At 44.7% G+C, this 22,341-nt stretch overlaps 1 protein-coding gene across 1 annotated transcript in view; it reads right to left on the reverse strand.

Moving 5' to 3' along the window:
* LOC127527698 (NACHT, LRR and PYD domains-containing protein 3-like) overlaps positions 1-22,341 on the reverse strand; it is a 42,619-nt gene that overhangs the window by 19,127 nt on the left and 1,151 nt on the right. The window contains exons 2-3 of the mRNA XM_051927282.1: positions 18,814-18,990; positions 9,279-9,452 (exon numbers count right to left, since the gene is read on the reverse strand). Of these exons, the coding sequence (XP_051783242.1) occupies positions 9,279-9,452; positions 18,814-18,990 (351 nt within the window). The remainder of the gene's footprint in view (positions 1-9,278; positions 9,453-18,813; positions 18,991-22,341) is intronic.

Below are 22,341 nucleotides of genomic sequence, written 5' to 3' on the forward strand. Positions count from 1 at the left end.
CACAAAGATGTGAAAAAAAGAAATAAAGATATATCATTAATTAAAAAGAACAAATTGTTATTAGTAGGCTCCTTTCAAAAAAAACGTTAGGGGGGTGCAATTAAAACTGTTATGAAAACTCGGGTCGCAAATACTTAAAGGTTGAGAAACGCTGTCCTAGCACTTAAGCCCTGGATTGCTTGAGTGAGTCCAGGAATTATATCCAGTCCACTGCAGACATCTTTTATGTTATTCTAAATTAGTTAGTTTTTCTATATAAGCTTTGTAACCTTCCTTTCCTTTGTTCAGCTTTTTCTTCAGCACATGCTGTATGTCCTTTGGACCCTTGTCGTCAATGATTTGAATGCTTTTTTCTTTTTCTCATTCAGGAGAACGTTCTAGCTCCTTTGCAATCTAGGGCTTGTTGTTTTGAAAGTAACACACTGTCTTTGCGGTTTCCATTGTGTCAACACAGAAGTTAATGTAGTCTATGATGCAGTGACAGAGTCCCTCAATATTATCCCCATGTGACTCATACATCATTTCCCAGTTGGAAGCAGTCATTCAGTGCCATTTCAGCCTCCAGGCTCAACTTCCTTACTATTCTGGATGAAATAAGTGGCTGTCTAATAACAGATTTGTAGCTAGGAGTAAGAGGAATCAATCACATTGTGGCCAGATTTGCCTAAAGGTGCCAGTAATTTACATTGAAAGGCATCTTTAACATCCAAATACAGCAAGCCCAGGTTGTTATTTCCTTGAGTGGAACTGGCCACATATTGATTCAAATTTGTCAGTTTTTGTTCCTAAGTCACATGGTTGAAGTCACCACATATTATAACTGCAGAGCTGGAGTGAGTCATCGTTAAAGTGTTGGTGACAAAATGCAGCATTTTCATTGCTAGGTCCCCATTTGTGGAGGGAGGAATATAAAATATAAATATAATATGGAGGATGTCATTTATCTCCCTGGGCAAATAACGTGGACAAATTCGGAGGGCCAGAATTTCAATGTCTGAATTACAAACTGCAGTTTAAACTGTAATCTGCTCCCTTTTATACCATTTCCCCTCCTGACTTTTTTACACAGCACACTGTGTCTGTGTCTGCTTGAATAAGATGAAATCCATGCAGCATTAACACAGTGTCAGGTATATCAGGTTTAAGCCAGCCCTCCGTAAAGCCCAAAATGCTACTGTACTTGTAGGGCGAGTTGAATATCTTGAATGTAGAGCAGCACAATTAAATAGTGAGAAAGAATGGCTCTGTTCTCAGCTGTTTAATCCACATTACTAACCGAGAATGGTAAACCGGATGGACGCAGGGGACATCCGGCCATGGGCCGTGGACGCAAAAGATGTACTGCGCAGGCGCCCCAAGAATTGAGGCGCCGCGACCACAGAAAAAAGGAGTCAGACGCCGGCGACGCACACAGCGCCGCACGAAACCCATTGCACACGAAACGGGACACACACACAAAGAGGAGGATTCCACAAGCCCCTAGCACACAAAAAAAAGAAGCTGCTCGCACCCCACAAATCCCACCCCCACCTCCAAGCAACCCCACCCCCCTACAAGCAACGGACGGGACACACACAAAGAGGAGGATTCAACAAGCCCTAGCACACAAAAAAAAGAAGCCGCTCGCGCCCCACCAATCCCACCACCCCCTCCAAGCAACACCCCCCCTCCTCAGACGCCCACGACACACAAAGCCCCCCTCCAGTAACTGAAATAAGAAATGAGGCGACGCGCCCCTAGAAAAACCAAAAAGAAAGGAGTCAGACGCAAGCGCCACATAGCACACGAAACGGTACGCACACAAAAAAGACGATTCAGACCCACCACACACAAACACCCCCTCCACTAACAGAGATAAAAAAAAAGTGAGGCTACGCGCCAAGAAAAAATGTCTCGGCTCCAAAAAACGCAAAGCTCAAATAAGCAAGGGTTCAAAACTACAGCACAGGCAAATCGATTACAGCTCCAGAATAGCACGTCCCAAATCCTGCACATACAAAGACGCGCCTCTCAAACGGCACAAGCAAAACATACACGTCAAGGACATCAACGACAGACACCTGCTAAACGATTGCGCCAGTTAGCTGACAACGCGTTCAATAATAAGTCCACTATTCATGAAAATTCATTGGGATTAATGAATGTCATCTGCAATCATTGTCATTCACTTAACTTCCCTGAAGAAACAACTGGCAATACAAGTAATGAATTTACACGTTGTTGTCACAAGGGTCAAATTAGACTGCCTCCTTTACATTCATATCCTGCATATCTACAGAAGCTTCTAACTAACGAAGTACCTGAAAGTAAAAACTTTACGAACTGCATTAGATCCTACAATAGTTCATTTGCTTTTGCATATACCGGAGTAAATATCAGGCCACCAAAAGGCAATATACCAGTCTCAATCACAGAAACATCGGTGTCCACTATGAAAATGAACAGTAACAATGCACGTGACATCCGTCTTGCCACACTATTAATTATAGATGAATTTACAATGGCATCCAGTCACTTACTCAACACAATTGATAAACTTCTACAAACGTTGATAAATAATAATATACCCTTTGGAGGAAAGGTACTGTTATTAGGAGGAGATTTTAGACAGTGCTTAGCTATTGCTCCACATGCCATGCGCCCAGCTATTATTCTTTCCACCTTAAAATACGCGACGACGTCATACATAAACAACAAGAGAGCGAACTACAATACATATACAGGCGCGAGACCTGATTGGTGATAATACAAAGAAACGAACAGTCCGCATATTAACAGTGAGTGCGATCCTCCTTATTACTTATCCATATTCCTAACGATACGATCACGGGTACAAAACTAGACGGCTCGAGTAACGGGACCACAAACACGCACCCGCATCAAAAACAAAAAAAAATTCACGTCGGGAACCTACAACACGGTTCAAAAAAATGTTACGCGGACAATTGGCCAATACAGATGTACTTCACCCAGATATTATTACAATTCCTCAACCCTTTATCTGCGACGACTTACTTACGGAGATATTTGGAACAGCAATCTCATTAGACCAAATACCCCTTTTAACACAACGGACTATATTATGTCCAAAAAATATTAATATTAATCACATTAATAACCATGTCATTTCATTACTTCCTGGAGAGGCACGGCTCTTTCTAAGCTCTGACAAACTTGACTTTGATGACGACAATGACCATCTTAATTTCCCCTTAGAATATTTGAACACTATTAACCCAGCCGGATGACCACAACACAATCTTAGCCTTAAAAACGGAACAATAATTATGCTATTAAGAAACCTTAACACTAAACAGGGTTTATGCAATGGCACACGTTTAGTCGTCAACACCATGACACACAATGTTATTCAAGCGACAGTTCTTACAGGATCACATGCTAACAATACTGTTCTGATTCCTAGAATTGACCTTACAAGTTCTGACCTGGAATTAACTTTTACATTGAAACGCCGACAGTTCCCCATTAAACCTGCATTTGCCATGACCATCAACAAATCACAAGGACAAACCATGGACAAGGTTTGGCATCTACCTCTCTGAACCCGTTTTTGGACATGGACAACTTTATGTTGCCTTCTCACGAGTTCGACGTTCATCTGACGCTAAAGTTAAAGTTATAAATGCTCCATGCCAAGGAAGACTCATTCAAGGACAAGACACCATCTTTACTACTAATGTTTTGTACAAAGAAATATTCCAATAAACCCATTACACTGTGCCAAGCACTTATTGTTTGCTTTCTATATGCATCATCCACACCTTCACACTATTCTATATCTCATTCATACATCTCACTCTTTGTCATGCCCCAACACCAGGGGTTGGCGAGCGAAGCGAGCAGGGGGCGGAGCCCCCTAGTATTGTTATATCTATCTATTATATAAAAAAAATCTTGGGTCGAGACGTGATCATCTCGGAGAGACACTTTGACGAAACGCGAGACTAGACATTACAACCTTAGGAAGCAGGACCCATGAGACAGTGACTTTTGCACGACACGCCCTACTTACAAACAATTTCAAACAAGTTCAGGGACATCTAACCTCGCCTGTTGGAATGCTTTTGGCACACACACTTCATGTGCTCCCAGCTCTTAAAAATGTGATACGTTCTGGATGGCACATGAACGACTAAGCGAAGAAGAAAGAGGAGTGCGTCGAAAAGAGACACAAAAGCATTGGAGAGAAAAGAAGGCAAAAATGAATGTACAACAGAACAATAATAATCCATGTGCAAATTCAGAAAATAAGGAAAGTAACAATCAGCCCGGACGTCCCGCGAGAGACACTTTGACGTCCCGCGAGAGACACTTTAATGTCCCGCAAGACAAAGCAGTGAGACAAAAGGACAGCTGCTGTACAGCTGCATTCACCCCCCCCCCCCCACCTTCACAACGCAAGTGGCAAAGATGCGAAGTGGCAGATGCCTGGGCACTTGGGGGGGGGGGGGTAAGCAAGCGAAGCGAGTTCCGCAAGAGACACTTTAACGTCCCACATGACAAAGCAGTGAGACAAAAGGACAACTGTGTTACAGGCTTTGAAATGATCGACGCGCAGCACGAGAAGCAGAACATGCAGCATGGTAGGAGGAGCAGTAAGCAAGCAGGTGATCCATCCGCATCTCCAAGGCGTGCGTTCAGCCACACCCTTCACAATGCGAGTGGCAGAGATGTGCAGAGGGTGGCACATGGCGTGCCCCCGGGGTGGGGGGAAGGGGGTGTTTTATTGTGAAGTGAGCATGGGGCAAAGCCTCCACACTTCTCCTCCGAGCTCTGTCCTCTTCCCTTCTGACACCCAGACAATGCTCCAGGTGCCCTCTGATGAACTTCCTGTGTTGCGGAATTGCTGCATGAGCACCCAGAAGTACACCGGGGTGACCCTGGTAGTCCTTCCGCCAGCATCTCTGGGTGTGGCGGAAGTGCTGGTGTCCAGGGATCCTTAATCGTTCTGGGCACCCCCCCTCCCATGCTCAATTTCCGTGGCCACCATACCAACCAAGGAGGCTGCCCTCTCGTGGTCCAGGAGAGGCACAGTCCCCTCTCCTGGTCGTTCCAGGTGTCGCGGCTGGGCACAGCCCCCAGCCGACCACCACTATAATGTTATATATATACAATTTCAACTCAGTGCCAATGCTGCCCATAAAGGCACTACATACCTGGTAGTGTCCTCTGTTTGTCAGGTCATCCTGACTTGTGAGAGGAAGCTGGCACTTACATTGGAGAGGAGTTTGTCACTGTTGTTGCAGTAGAGTGACAAACTAAGATTTCTCTCCGTCATTCAGGACTTACAGTGTGGTCACATCAGGACTGTTTTTGCAGGAGCCCATAAGTTCAGTGTAAGTAGGTGTAACAATCAGTCAGCCTTTGCTAATATACAAGGTCAAAACACATACATATGTATTGTGGCATGCGGCTGGGGGTGGTGCCCAGCCGGGACAACCAGGAGGACAGGAGGAGGGCTCATTCCTCCTTCGGACCACGAGGGGGCGGCCGCCCTGGTTCCTTAAGGACAACGGGTGCAGGGCTTGGAAGCCCAACCCTGTAGGGGCCCCGCGGTCTCCGCCAGGGGGTGCCCCCATGCCTGAAGGACCCGGAACCCCAACACTTCCGCCATACCAGGAAGTACTGGGGGGAAGATGTTTGGGAACACCCGGAGGGCTTCCGGGAACACTGCCGGCACTTCTGCCACACAAGGGAGTGTCTAGGGAGTGTCGGGGATCACCTGGAGCCCATCCGGGCACTTATAAAAGGGGCCGCCTCCCTGCAGAGAAGGACTGGAGTCGGGTGAGGAGTGGACAAGGTTTTGGAGGCAGGAGAGAGGAGGCAGCCTGACGAGCAGGCAGAGAGTGTGAGAGCCTGGACTTTGGGGAGATTGGTGCTTGGCACTGGGTTGGCGCACTTGGACATTGTAAATATATGTACAATAAACGTGTGGTGGGACTTGAAATATGGTGTCCGTCTGTCTGTGTCCGGGCAGCTTATCACAGTGGCGTAGTCGGCAGGATGGGTCCTGCCTGGTATCAAGGCAGGAACCTGTAGAGAGAAAAAATGTTCTGTGAGCAGCCCCGGCGCAGCAGCGGAACCCCCACACGCGCCGCCGGGAGCGACGCATGCACAACTCCCCTGGGACTGCCAGTGGTCTGCCAAAAGGCTCTGATCCCTGGGTGCGGGAGGAGGGCACCAACGGGCGGTGGCTGGAGTGGCAGCAGACGCCGGACCGACGTGCTGTCGGAAACGGCGGCCAGGACGGTATCGCTGAAGGAAAAGACCAGTGTGCAGCAGATACGGCAGGATGACGGGATCCGGGGAGGTGAGTGCCCTGCATAACATCGGTCCTGCCCTATCGGGGTAGGACTCCCTCTTTTGTTACCGGCAGGTATGCCCGGTATCCGTGTCTGTGGCAGAGGTGTGCCGGTCCACGGGCCGTCGGCAGCGCGGGAGGCGCAGTCGGGAGAGCTGCAGAAGGTATGGAGCTGCAACTCCAAGAGCAGAATGGCGCCGCACCCAGGGGCAAGTAGTAGGCCAAAATGGGCGACGGACCCAGGAGTCCCTCCTCATAACAGGCATGGGGACTGGACAGCGTTCCCTGTCCTCTCACCCAGCGATTGGGTTGGAGGGCGAGAGCAGGGAATGTCTGTCCCGGTGCTCCAAAGACACCCGAGTGGGCTGCAGGAAAGAGCCCACGGAGAGCAGTCGGCGAGTGGGCGCCGCCTGGAAGGGTAAGCACACCGCCGACTGTCTCTTCCTCTTTGGCAGTGATAATGCAGGAGCTGCAGAGCGAGATCCAGCTCATGCTGTCGCTGCCGGAGCCCGGAGCGATGTGCCCTCCGGGCGGAGGAGACGCTGGACTCAGGAGGGGATGGGCAGTGGCGTCGGATCAACAGCCGCAGGCAGGAGGGGATCGGCGCGCTTGCAGGAGCTCCCTGGACGGAGAGGCACAGCGGGGAAGGTAAGGGAGACTGGACCCCATGAAGCTCCGGACGCCAGCGGGGCTTGGTCTGCCCTCTTCCAATAGGCAGATCCGAACTGTCGCGGGCGTGCCCACAGTAAACGGAGGAAGCGGCTTGGGGAAGCCAGTTCCTCCAATAAGTGAGGACGTGCAGCTGGGTGCGCGCGTTCTTCAAAGTGCCCTAAAGAGCAGCCAGCAGCTGTAGCTGACAATAAGGAAGGCTCACTGCTGGCTGTACTTTTGTCCATGTCTGCGGCTCTACAGGCGCTGGCGGTTGATCAGTGTTCTGTGGAGTCGCATCCACAAGTGCTAGGTGCCCTCCGTGCTGGGGAGCAGATGCTGGATGGGAAGCCTGTCGCGTCAGAGGAGGCGCTGGAAGAGCGGACAAAACGGCGCGGCGAGCAAACCTTCGGCCGGAGAGGTACGTCAGGAACGGTAAGTTTAATCGATCCCGTACAGCATGTTGGAGGTCCCACCGACAGGATCCGTGCACCCCGTAATCGGAGTCCAAAAGGGGGATCTCTACAGGAGATATGGTGGTGAGTGCTGCGTGCAGGGTGAGGGGGCTAGCAGGACTTGGGCTGTTAAGTGCCCTGGGTCCTAACGCCCTCTGCCCTAAGCCAGCCTCGAGGCGAGTTAAAGGGACGCAGACGCGACGGGGTCTCTTTTTACGCTATAAGGAGACCCAGTCCGTCAACGCGTCCAAGAGTAAAAGGAGGAGCCGAGGGAAGAATGACCGGTTCCTCCGATAAGGGCAAACGTGAGGCTGGATGCTCACGTTTGGAGAAGGGCCGCCCTCTGCGGGTGCAGAGGGCAAACCCACGGAAGGCTGAGGAGACGGCGCGCGTGCGGTCCCATCCGGTGTCCCACCACGAGGGGCAAGGGTGCCACGAAAGGGGGGCCGAGCTGGCAAGCACCGGGGTGCCGGTCAAAGGGGGAGCGTTGCCCGTATAGACGTCAGAGAGACGCCAAGTGGCGGCGTCAGGGCAGCGTCTCCGCCCCTTGTTCTGTCTTCTTTTTTTATAGGACCGGACCCTGGAACGAAGTGTGTCGGCTTCCCGCCGAGGAAAAACCTGCCCTCGCGGGATTGGCCGCTGGGCCCAGGGGTCTCAGCTTGTGGTGGGGTACTGTGGCATGCGGCTGGGGGTGGTGCCCAGCCGGGACGCCCAGGAGGACAGGAGGAGGGCTCATTCCTCCTTCGGACCACGAGGGGACGGCCGCCCTGGTTCCTTTAAGGACCACGGGTGCAGGCTTGGAAGCCCAACCCTGTAGGGGCCCGCGGTCTCCGCCAGGGGGTGCCCCCATGCCTGAAGGACCCGGAACCCCAACACTTCCGCCACACCAGGAAGTACTAGGGGGAAGAAGTTTGGGAACACCCGGAGGGCTTCCGGGAACACAGCCGGCACTTCCGCCACACAAGGGAGTGTCTAGGGAGTGTCGGGGATCACCTGGAGCACCATCCGGGCACTTATAAAGGGGCCGCCTCCCTGCAGAGAAGGACTGGAGTCGGGTGAGGAGTGGACAAGGTTTTGGAGGCAGGAGAGAGGAGGCGGCCTGACGAGCAGGCAGAGAGTGTGAGAGCCTGGACTTTGGGGGAGATTGGTGCTTTGGCACTGGGTTGGTGCACTTGGACATTGTAAATATAATGTACAATAAACGTGTGGGACTTGAATATGGTGTCCGTCTGTTTGCGTCCGGGCAGCTTATCACAGTATATGTATCTTTTGAAGATAAATCATTAGTAAAGATGGTGTAGTGTCATTTCTAATAATCTGACATAACCAGCAATCAGACATTTTTTTCCAGTGCCCTTGACATTGCAGCTAAATTTCCAGTGGAATTAAAAACATAAAAGTAAATGTAGGCACTAATTTGTATCCACGCTTAAAATGTAAAAATTCCTGTTTTGTAAAATGCCCCTTCTCCCCTTTCTGAGCCACTGTGCACCTCATTGAGCATCAACTATTTTCTTAGTTGAAATCCATCAGCTTTACTACATGCCAAGAATTCGGATGGTGGTGCGTTTAAAAAAAATTATAATGACACCCCTATTAAAGCCCTGATTTTCTTTCATATGTGATAATAAACAATAATCTGCATAACATAAAAAAGGCCAATTGTTTATCACTCAATGTAGCCATGAAGATTCATCAGACTGTGAACTTCAGCATGCATTTAAAAAGCAGGAGGGAAGCTGCAGGGATGAGGATCAGCACCTCCTGGTGAAAGAAAAAAAATTCAATATATGCACACACTCACAAACACACACACACACACATGTACACGCACACAATTTGTATTCACTCACCTTAATTTCTCTAATTTACAGGTTTCACTCCTTAGCCCCTCACACAGCTGATCCATTCCAGAATCTCCCATGTTGCTGTTATCCAGGGTTAATTCAGTCAGTTGTGAGTATGGAGAAGAGAGGACTGAGGAGAGAGCTGGACAACATCTAGAGGTGAGACCACATAAGGAGAGGCTGTGGAGATAAAGAGAGAGAGAAGTGAGGACATGAGGAGACAGACAGACAGATGGAAACAGCCTGCATCTCAGTAAGTGACATGATGACTACAAGTACAGTGGGACACTTAGGGGTGACACTGAACAGCAAGGTGCTGCTAGCATTTGAACTCAAACATGATTTCAACTCAATACCAATGCTTCCCTTAATGGCACTACATTCCTGGTAGTGTCTTCTGTCTGTCAGGTCATCCCGACTGGTAAGAGGAAGCTGGCACTTCCACTGGACAGGAATTTGTCACCGTTGTTGACAGTAAAATGACAAACTAGGATTTCTGTCCATCATTCAGGACTTACAGTGTGGTCACAGCTTCTCAAAATTGCAGTGAAAACAAGAGGACAAGTAAAAACCAAACAGAATGAGTGTCAAGGGAAAGCCAACATAAATAGAAAGGTGATGATGGGGCACAGGAGGACATGACAGTCCAGTACAGGAGGGTGAGAGAGAAGTTCACTGGCCACTCAGAGAAACGCTTCACTCTGTTCAGTCATCCTCTCCCGGGTACTCTAGTAGGCCCTGTGCTCACTGCCCGGCTAGCACCGTGGAGGTTGATTGGCTTTTACCATAGAATACCAGAATTGGCAGGTCCACCATTGGCGCCCTGTTTTTTCACAGATGACAGCAGCACCCATGTCACAGAGTGAAAAGGGTCTGGAGAAGCTGTGGAGAACGTTCTGCTGCCTGTGACATCGTTCAGCATGACCGCTTTGGTGGTAGGCCAGTTATGGTCTGGGGAGGCATATCCATGGGATGCACAGACCTCTACAGGCTAGACAACAGCACCTTGACTGCCATTAGGTATCGGGATGAAATCCTTGGACCCATTGTCAGACCCTACACTGGTGCAGTGGCTCCTGGGTTCCTCCTGGTGCACAACAATGCCCGGCCTCATGTATGTAGGCAGTTCCTAGAGGATGAAGGAATTGATAGATTGACTGGCCCCCCATACTCACTCGCCTGATCTCAATCCAATAGAACGCCTCTGAGACATTATGTTTCAGTCCATCCGGCGCCGCCAGGTGGCACCTCAGTCTGTCCAGGACGTGTCAGGCATGCATACAAGCACATGGGGGCCATACAAACTACTGAGTACGATTTGGAGTTGCTGAAATGAAATTTTGGCAAAATGGACGAACCTGCTGCATCATTTTTTCATTTTGATGTTCGGGGTGTCTTTGAATTCAACCCTCTGTAGGTTGATAATTTTCATTTCCATCAAACAATGTGGCATCCTTTCATTCCTAACACATTATCCCATCCATATCAGTAGAGATATCCATCAGGATTTTTTTCCCCATTGAGATCTGATGTGTTTTCAAAGTGTTCCTTTAATTTTTATTAAAGTATATTTATGTGGAAAGTAGCCTGCAACAAAGGTATTTAGTTTAACAAAAAAAAGGGATTTGATCCCAGGACTTTTGCCTTTGTACTTGTGTAAAGGCTTTGTTACATCTTCTAGTAGACACGCATTTTACTGAAGTCTATCTGTGTGCAGAGGTCAATAACCACCATCAGGAACAGGGACTACTAAGGAAGTACTTAGTGACTTGAAAATTGTAGAGGGGAGAAGTGCTGCTTAAATTGAATAAGTTGAAATCTAACAAATCACCAGGACCAGATATCTTTTATAGAAGAGTACTTAAGGAGGGTCAGTCAGTGCAGATTTAAACCTTTTTCAAAATGCTCACCACAGTGGAAAAATTTGTAAAGACTGGCAGCTAGTGAATAAGCTTAGTATCCTATTATATATAAAGATGATAGATTAGATTGAAGGAACTACATGCCAGTAAGGCATAATGTGCATCACAGGTAAATTAATGGAAGAAACTGTTAATACACTATTAAGGCTTATTGAGCAACACATGTCAGGAACAAGAGTATTACTGAAACAGTTCAATATGGGTTCAGACGAGGAAGTTTTGTGTTTTACAAACAGGCTGGAATTCAATGAGGAAGGAACAAAAGGATACAATCAATCAAAAGGGAGCATATGATATTATTTATCATTTACTTTAAGAAAGCATTTAATAAGATGCCACATGAGGGTTAGTGTGAAACTAAATGAATTGAGAATTCAAACTGAAGGTGTTTAAGTTAGTGCAAACTTTGTTCAAATACAGGAAGCAAACAGTTTTGAGAAACCTAATCAGAATTAGGTGATTGTTGAAAAGTTGCTTTCTATCAGGGGTCCATGCTGGGACTGCTTCTCTTTTTTTTAATACACATAAACTATCTAGGTAAGAATATTAAAAAATGGTTGTAATATTTATAAAATCAGTTAGTTACGTTTCTGGTTAATACCAGACTAGGTGGGTTGGCAGATAATGCAGAATCAATTGAATTATTACTGAAAGACTTGGACAGCACAAAGGCTTGGGAGGATTTGTGAATTAAATATGTAAAGTAATTGTGAAGTATTACATGAAGGTGGTAAAAATGTTTAGATGTGCATACAAAATGGGAGGTCTGAAACTTGAAAGTATGCTTATGAGAAGGACATAAGAGTCACAGGAGACTGTTTATTATTTACATCCATGCAGTATTTTACAAGCCATTAAGAAGGCTAACAGGATGTCAAGTTATATAGCACCCTTATATGTAAAGTACAAGTCAAGGGAGGTTGTGCTTAAGCTTTGTAACACACTGGTGAGCCTCATCTGCAGTACTGTGTGTAGCTTTTGGTGCAAATATACAAACAAGGACATAGCAGTGCCAGAGAACGTCTAGAGAAGAGCGACTTGGCTAACTAGGGAATGAGAAAAATGGGCTATGAGAAGGGTTGAAGTTGAGAGATTGAGTTGAACCTTTTTCACTTTAACACTAGAATTACCAAAGCCTATGAAAAAACTCACAAACCCGGCCCACCTTAAATCCTACGCACCTCTCCATCAGCGTCTTTTGTCTTGTAAATGTGTCGACCAACACAAGCAGCAAGCAGCCTGCTATACCACCGCAGTTTAGTTTATCTTCTGTCATGCGCTGGTATTTAAGATGCCATCCTAATAATGTCCATAAGGTGCAATTTCTGAAATAAGCTCTTAACAACCCAACATTGTATCCAGGCAGCAAAACTCTCAGGATGACAATGGTCAGGGAAAAGATGTAAAACAAAAAACAAAGTATTTAAGTATTATTGAATATAAAATATGAAGGATAAAAACTAATTTTATGTTTAACAAAATCATGGGTCAGTCTAGAAACATCCAGACTGGTGTAGTTTTGAAGGCAGTGACGTCACTCGGGGCACTTGTCGAAGTATTCAGTGACAGATGATGAGTACTCCTCCCAAGTGGGTAACATGTCCATACATGGTGGACTCCTAGAACACATTCCAAACTAAGTGATCCAGACAGTTCTGCAGAGCCCAAGCAAACACCAACCTGGTCAGGTTCTCATCTGCCTTTGAGCTCCTTGGTTCATTTAGGGCAGTAATCTTTGTGTTTGCTTTACTGTAACAGTGAGAGGGTCTGCAGTGCCTTGGTGCGCTGAGGTTGGCTTTGTAGTGCCCCAGCGGTTTGTGTAAATGAGATTCTGTTGGTACATCACATGTTGGTAAAAATTGAAACTGAACAGTTCTGGAGTTTGCAGGACTGAAATCCCAGTAACAATAACAAACACATCTGGATGTGCAGTTTGTGACTCATAGAGAAAATGCAGGGCCCCCATAGCATTATGGGATGTGAAGAACAGTGAGCTCTGGTAGCATGCAGTAAAAATGTCATTTCAATGTTAATACATCCATCAACGGTGACCACCACCATCTGATTAGTATGAACACACTGCATTACATTTGTAGTTAATTTAGAGATTCACACAGAGAATTGACTTATAAATGAATGGCCCATGATGAGCAAATGGCTGAGCTATAGGTTGAATGAAATGAATCAAAATTTATGAAACTATTTGCTTGTTTGTTCGTCCACACACACTAATACATAAGGTGACTGTGCCCGATGAACGTGTGGGTGTCACTGTATCAGTTTAAAAGACATTCAAATCCATCAAGTCAAAGCTGTCCAGTAGCTTCTACTTCTGTGTCTACTCTGGTCCACCTTCTCATGATCTGATGGGGTTGTTGTATACAGGAATAAAGAGAACCATGGAGTGACCAGTAGAGCACAAGGGTAGTGTTATAGGAATCCTTAACGACTGCATAATGACGGGTATAATATTCACATCTCTAGTCAGACATCTGATTGTCAGCTGGCACTTACTTACTGATTGCATAGCAGAAATCAAATCCTGGTTTTCTTCAAATTTTCTTAAATTAAATAATGACAAAACTGAGGTTATCCTCACTGGTACAAAATCAACATTATCCAAAACTGATCATTTTTCATTTGTTATTGATAATTTCTCTGTCTCCCCTGGGTCTGGGTCTGGGTGTCATCCTTGACAGTACTTTATCATTTCAGTCCCACATCAATTACATCACCCGGTCTGCATATTTCCACTTGCGTAACATTAATTGTATTCACCCCTCCCTCACTCCCCCCACACCTCTCCTTGTTCATAACCTTGTCACTTCTCATCTGGATTATTGCAATTCCCTTTCTTTGGTCTTTCTCACAAATCTCTTTATAAGCTTCAACTGGTCTAGAACTCAGCTGCCCGCATCACTACTAGAACCCCCCCTCTGTTCACCATATCACTCCTGTCTTGCAGCAGCTTCATTGGCTTCCAGTTCAGTTCAGAATTCAATTCAAAATTCTCCTACTAACTTTTAAGGCTCTCCACAACCTTGCCCCTCCATTTTCTGTCTGACCTCCTCCATGTTGCCATTCCCTTCCATACCCTTAGATCCTCTTCCTCCATCCACTTCACTGTCCCCCTTCACCCCGTCTTACCACCATGGGGAGCAGAGCATTCAGTTGTTCTGCTCCACAGCTTTGGAACTCATTACCACCTAAGCTTAGAAATATTGAATCATTTTGATTTTTCAAATCTAAACTTAAGTACTGCTTTTTCTCATTGATTACAATTGCTCTTTCTGATTTTAAACTTTTGTATTTTTACTTATTTATTACTTATTATTACTCCAATTGGTTTCACTTTCCACACAGAGCCTTGCAGCTCAAGACAAGGCGGTGGGCTTGCAGTAATTGTCAGAGCTGACTTAAACATTAACGAATCCCGATTGACTGTCCATTGTCTTTTGAGTGCCTGGCTCTTAAACTAATAACGAAATCAGGTCCTGTCTCACTCATTGTTCTTTATCATCCCCCAAAATACAATGCATCCTTCTTATCCAATCTGATTGAACTTTTGACCCACCTAAGCTCTTACTCTCAGAGAATTATCCTTCTTGGTGATTTCCAACATCCATATTGACATTACTACATCTAAACTGAGGAATGAATTCCTATCCTTACTGGACTGCTTTGACTTGACACAAACATGTTGATTTTCCCACCCACTCTGGTGGTCATATACTGGACCTGATCTGCACTTCTGGACTATCTGTTGCCAACATTTACAGCACTGATTTGGGACTCTCTGACCATAAAGCAGTATTTTTCACTGTTTCACTGCCTTTCACTCCTCTTACCTGTAAACGACAAATTTCTTACAGAAACCTTAAAAATATCTGTCCCTCTATCCTTTCTGGATCCATTTCTGATCTTTACTGTCTTCACCTATTTCAGCAACACTAGATAGTCTTGTTGACCACTATAACTCAGCCCTTCATTCAGCATTAGATAAAACAGCTCCTATAAAACATAAGGAGGTTTCCTTTAAACGCTCAGCTCCTTGGTATAACTCAGAATTGCGATCTATGAAAGCAGCTGGCCGACGCCTTGAGAGAATGTCACGTAAGACTGGCCTCACCGTGCACATCCAGGCTTCTCTGACCACCAAAGAGCTTACAGAGAAGCACTAACCACTGCCAAGAACACCCATTACGGCAGAATAATAGAAAGTGGCCATGATAACACAAGGGTTCTGTTCTCTGTAGTTAATAAACTACTCGAACCCGCATCTGGCCCAACTACCTCTTCTATTCAAGTCTGTGAGGAATTCCTCCACTTTTTCCGTAACCAAAATTAACAATCTAAATAGTTCAACTAACATCAATACATCATCTGTTTATATCTCTCCCTGTTTTCCCACTCCATCCAGCTCCTTCTCTAAGTTCTCACCAGTCACTTCTGCGTTTGTTAATAACCTACTTTGCAAGATGAGGCCAACTACTTGTGTACTGGACCCCATCCCCACCACATTACTTAAATCCTGCCTTCATGCCAATAATCCCGACTGTTTACAACAATAATAAACTCATCCCTTGACACTGGCTCTGTGCTGCTCACTTTTAAAATTGCTTCTGTAACCCCAACGTTAAAAAAGTCTGGTCTTGATGCTGACAATCTTAACAATTTCCGGCCTATTTCCCACCTACCTTTCCTGTCAAAAGTTCTTGAGCGTGTTGTAGCTTCCCAACTCACCAATTACCTAACCTCTAATAATTTGATGGAACCCTTTCAGTCTGGTTTCAGAGCACAGCATAGCTGTGAAACTGCTCTGCTACAGGTAACCAATGATTTGCTTATGGCAGCAGACTCTGGACAAACCAGCATATTAATTCTGTTAGACCTCAGTGCAGCATTTGACACTCAGGTCAGACATGACATCCTACTGTCCAGAATGGAGAACATGCTGGGTATCTCTGGCACTGCCCTCCAGTGGTTCAAGTCCTATCTGACTGATAGGCAAGAGTTTGTTAGTCTTGGCAAGAGCAGATCCAGCTCAGCGCCAGTCACACAAGGAGTCCCTCAAGGCTCTGTCCTCGGTCCTCTGCATTTCTGTATTTATATGCTTCCCCTTGGCCATATTATCCGTAGCTATGGACTGGGTTATCATTTTTATGCAGATGATACCCAGCTCTACTTCACTGTTAAAAGTGGAACTTCATCAGAGCTTTCTCAGCTCACACCCTGCCTTAGTGAAATTAAAACTTGGATGGAGCAAAACTCTTTAAAATTAAATTGCAATAAAACTGAACTCCTGCAAATTGGGACTAAAATGCAACTTAATAAAATGAGCTCCTTCCCAGTCCATCTTGGCGGTGATCTCATCAGACCTGCCTCTACTGTAAAAAATCTTGGTGTCATTTTTGATTCCTCCCTCTCTTATTCTACCCACATAAATCACATTAAGAAACTTTCTTACTTTCACCTCCGTAACAATATCCCGTGTTCGCTCCTTCCTCTCCTTTTCCTAACGCTGAGAAACTTGTCCATGGCTTTTATCACATCCCGCATTGATTATTGTAATTCCCTACTGGCAGGTGCCCCTTCTAATCTTAAATCACAGCTCCAGCTTATTCAAAACTCAGCCGCAAGATTCCTTACTCGAACCAGCAGCAGCGAGCACATCACACCCATCCTGCTCCATCTCCACTGGCTCCCTTTGTCTTACAAAATTGAATATAAAATTCTACTAATAACCTACAAAGACTTAAATAACCTCGCGCCAAACTATATCAATGACCTTCTCCATCACTATGTGCCTGCCCGCCCACTAAGGTCCTCTGATTCTGGCAATCTTGTTGTACCCCACACTAATCTACACTCCATGGGTGACAAGGCCTTCAGCTGTATAGCGCCCAGACTCTGGAATGACCTACCAAAATTAATCAGGTCAGCTGACTCCATGAATTCTTTTAAAAAACAACTCAAAACTCATCTGTTCAGGAAGGTTTTTAGCTCTACTTGACTTTATTACCCTTCTCTCAGTTTACTTCTCTGTAAAGTTGCCAATGTAACCTGTATGTGTGTGTGTGCGAGACCATCAATTATGTTGTCTGTTTCTTTTTTTTTTCAGAATTCACTGTCTTAATCTTCTTTATTTATTTATCTGGTTTGTACAATGCTATATACTGTATACGCTGCCGTTCTTTATTATATTCTGTAAGTGCCTTGAGCATGGGAAAGGCGCTATATAAATAAAATGTATTATTATTATTATTATTGTTCGGTGTCCTTGAGTGTTTAGAAAGGCGCCTACAAATAAATAAAATGTATTATTATTATTATTTTAGCAAATCCTGATTGAGATGAGAAGGATTGAAATGAGAAAAGTTGGATGTGTGAGACCAGTGGTTTGAACCTCTTACTCTGCTGCTGCTGATCATGTGTATAAAAATGTAAAAAAAGGCACTATATACTGGATTGAAGTGAAAGTCACTTGACAGGCTACACTTATTTTGCAATGAGATTCTATTCTATACTGCGGTGGGTTGGCACCTTGCCCAGGATGGGTTCCTGCCTTGTGCCCTGGAATTGGCTTCCAGCAGACCCCCGTGACCCTGTGTTCGGATTCAGCGGGTTGGAAAATGGATGGATGGATTCTATTCTATAATTTCTCACAAGAGATGTAACTATGAGAGACAAACACAAGAGGGCACCACTTCACAGCTTGGAGTATATTTGTGACAGTCCACTAATTGCAAATTCTCAGAATTCCCCTCAGGGTGTCTGGCTGTCTCCGTCACATGATGTGTGTTGGCCTGTCGGTCACTAAACCCACTGACTGATTTCACTGTACAGATCCTCTACAGATGTGTGACTTATACCTTGTCTTACTGTCCGTTTTTCAAAGAATGTGACTTTTTAGTAATGATGGACACCTGGTGAGCTGTCTGTACACCTGTGGTCACCTCCTGTATCTCACCTTATTGATTTCACTCCTTATCCTGTTGACTCTCTTCCTGTGACCTTCCTCCACTCTAATTGGTTGGCTGGATCATTTCACCCGCTGCCATCCACTTTTTTCTTCTTTCTCTGTTTGCCCACCTTGCAATCCTCTCCCCTGTTTGCTGTTTCACATCTCCCCTTTCTTCCCTTTTCACTTCTCTCTATTTCTGTCCTTCTCTCATCTCTCCTTATTTTTGCTGTCTTACCTCTGACTGTTCCCATCTGTCACCTCAGTCCAGCTCCAATTTTCTTTGTCCATTGTCAGTATGGTCAGATTTTCTACTCGCACTGCCCGTGTTTCTCTATCTTATTCTATTTCAGTGACATTTAACAAACTTTGTGAAACCTGAAGAGGAGTGGGAGAGAGGCAGGTAACAATATAGGATAGTGGCAAGAACATGACTTAAACAAAGAATGAACAGCATGGGATTATGGGAGAAGAAATAAAAGAAAACAGACTGGACAGAAAGAATGATGACGAGGACAAGATTCCTCAACGCCCATAATACAAATGCAGATTGTTTGGTGGGTGGTGAACAGTCATATTTATAAAGTCATAAAAAATAAAATTAATTAAACACAAACACACACAGAGAACAAACTGACACTCATTTTTGTTCACTCACCTCAGTTTCTCTAATTTGCAGCTTTCACTCCTCAGTCCCTCACATAACTGATCCACCCCTGAATCCTTCATGTTCCTATTGTTGTTCATTTTCATTTCAATCAGTCGTGTGTGTGGAGACGAGAAGACCGAGGAGAGGGTTGAGCAACATGTGGAGGTGAGATGACATGACCAGAGGCTGTGGAGAAGAAGAGAGATAAGTGAGGACATGAGGAGGTTACAGACAAACAGACAACCTTGGGCCCCAATAAGTCACACGACGACTATTAGCAGAGCTGGACACTCAGGTATGTCACTGAAGAGGAGATTGCTAGCACCTGAACTCAAGCTGAATGGCCTGCTCTGGTCTACATTTTTTCTAATGTTCTAATGGTGTCATTAAATGCCCCATATACCTGGGAGTGTCATCCTGACTGGTGAGAGGAAGTCAGCAGTCACACTGGACAGGAATGCCACATAGCAGTATTGACCTCTGCTGTTCTTCCTTTTTTTATGTTAATTAAATATTAGAACTTTTCACTCTCTTCTTTTTTTCCTTTACAAAGTACAGTGCACTTACATGATTTTTTTTTCAGAAATAATAAAACATTGTCAAACAATGGAATGGTGATATATGAAAGATGGGCTTAGCTGTTTTTTTGTTTTTATGTGTCAGAATCTATTAATTGATAGTTGCCAGTATTGATCAAAGAACATTTCGAACTATTAATAAAGAAATAATTACATAATTGACTGCATTTGCTTAAAGACGGCTTATTTGTTGCTGGAATTTTTTTTATTTGAAGCAGTGTACATTCTGCTTTAATATTCAAAGGCCAGAATGTCAGAGCTGAACAGTACAGTAACATGCTGTCTGTCTCCTTATTTTTACAATCGGTTCCATTTTTTTATTTTCCAATTAGAGCACAAGCAGGTGAAGTGACCTGCTCATGGTCACACAGTGTTAGTAGATGGATTTGAGCCCACAACCTCAGGATCTGAAGTCCAAAGTACAAAGCCTTAACATCTACACCACACTCCCTGCCAAAAACATTAGCCCTTGGTTAAAAAAATAATTTCTCTATTATAAAAAAAAATCTTGCGACGAGACAAGACTTTTTTCCTGTGATGAGACATGATCTTTTGAAGAGAGACAGAGAGACACTTTCACGTCCCGCAAGACGGTCAAGTCACGTCATACTTACAACCTTAGGAAGCAAGTCCCGTCATACATATGCAGAGCAGGTTAGAGGTAATAGAAGTAGGAAAATTTGAAAGTCTCAAAAAATGAGAGTAAAGATCGCATTAGTGCAAATAAACGGAAAATATTACTCGGTGAATGTCTAGGAGAGAAGAGAGACAAGGCAGTGAGATAAAAGGACAGCTTCTGTACAGGCTTTTAAATGTTTGAAGTGCCGCATGAGACGCAGAACACGCGGTACGGCAGCAGCACCAAACCAGCAGCTGATCGAGCAAAGAGGAGGTAAAAAAAACAACTGTTGTTTCCCATTGTATGACCTTTCACGTGGGGTTTTGGAGGAGCAACAACGTCTCCTTGGGGTGCATTCAGCCACCCTGTTCACAACAGAGTGTAGTGCTGGTGGGGGGAGGGAGGAACCCCCCATTAACTGAGAGCACTGTAACTGAGGCCCACTGTCTAACGAAATGTCCCAGAAGAAGCTGGGTAGCACAGCTAGTTAAAAAATATAAGAGATCAATATTTGTTTAATAGCTGATCATTGTGGCTTTGTGAATCATACCTTAAAGAAATTTAATTAATCTATTTTAATTATTGGCATAATTTTTCCAGATCAAGTGGGGGGGGGGGGGGGGATGGGGGGATCATTCAACATTGTGGGAAAAAGTATGGAATTATCAACTAAAAATTTTTGAGGCATAAAACTTCACTAATGAAAATCAAAATCTACATCAACCTGGTTACAAGTATTTGACAGATCAGTTGGCAGAATGGAGCCTTGTTAAGGATCAGTTTTTAAAGTTTTTACATTTTTAATCAAATGAGAGTTCAACTGTTTGCTGGTCATGTGATTGACTTGATTTGGCTTTTCCTCAAGAAAAGTTTTGACACTCTTTGCTCTGTTGCAAGATGCATCATCATCCTAAAAAATAAGTTCTTCAACACCAAACCTGTTTTCTATCAATATAGTCAGGAAAGTGTCCAAAATTTCTTTGTACATCTGTGCTTTGACTGTGGAGGTAATGACTGCCAGCTCCTCCGGTCCTTTAGCTGACATGCAACCCCATGTCGTAAATGAGTGGGGAAGTTTCCTTGTTTTCTTCAGGCTGTCATCTTTATATGTTTCATTAAAGCAGCACCAGACAAACATTCCAACATCGTCTCCTTGGCTGATGCACTGCATATCACCTTCATCCAGTCATCCACACTTCATAATTGTTTCTCTTTAGTCCTCTGTAACCTTGTTTTCTTCTGTTAAAATGCTAGTGTTGGTTTTGTTTGGCTGTTCTATATATAAATCCCATTTCATGCAGCTGATTTTATTTCGGTTCTGCCACAAACATTGACTCCCATTTCCAACCAAGCACTGAGATCCTTCTTTGCGAATTGAACTGTGGTGGTGAGCGAGGAGATGGGATAGCAGGCTGCTTGCTGCTTGTGCTGATCAACACATTTACAAGACAAAATACACTGACGGAGAGGTGCGAAGGGATTTAAGGTGGGCCGGGATTACAAGTTTTTTCGTAGGCTTTGGTAATTCTAGTGTTAATAATTTCATCCATTAATTTATCTGTGATACGTGTTAAGCTTTCTGGCCTATAGTTGCTTGGATCTGCCTGCTCACCCTTTTTATACAATGGAAGAATATTTCTCATTTTCCAGTCCTTTGGCATCTCCCCCAGTGCACAGTTACTTTCTAAAAATATGCATATGGGATTGGTATCTGACTTATCAACCTGCATAAGATGTTTGATGCTGCAGTTAAGATGCCATGCATTGGTGACTTCATTTAAACAAGAACCCTAAAACTTGATAAAAAAAAAGCGATGGAATGACAATGAAACACAGAGGGTCACAGAGGGAGAGCTTGTGTCATACAATAAGTTAGAAGTGTAACTAAGCATAACTAAGCAGTGGAGGCAAGCATAGGAGATGTAGCTAAACAAAAACAAATTGATGAATTAAAGCACATTACAGATAAAGGAGACTACTATGTTAACAAACTAGGAGCAGCCATCAACCAGAGTACCGGTGATCAGTTCAGCTTTGATCGTCCATTTTGAAGGACACACGCAGGTGATGTGCTGAGGCTGCTCTCAGACCACACTGAGAAGTGCTTGTGTTATCAGACACTGCGTCCCTCAACTGGTCCTATTCAAAGGAGTGACATGTCATAGGAGTGACATAACAAAGGAGAGAAACCTCAGATATAAATTTCAAAGGAGTGACAACCATCCAACCAACCATCCAAGTGGTAGCAACGATTTTTTTTGGCGAGAGTACTTTCAGTTGTGTGTGGTAGGTGACTCCAATAAAATGTCACTCCTTTAATACGGTATTTATATCACTCCT

This window comes from Erpetoichthys calabaricus, chromosome 1, assembly GCF_900747795.2.
Source record: "Erpetoichthys calabaricus chromosome 1, fErpCal1.3, whole genome shotgun sequence".
Classification (NCBI taxonomy): domain Eukaryota; kingdom Metazoa; phylum Chordata; class Cladistia; order Polypteriformes; family Polypteridae; genus Erpetoichthys; species Erpetoichthys calabaricus.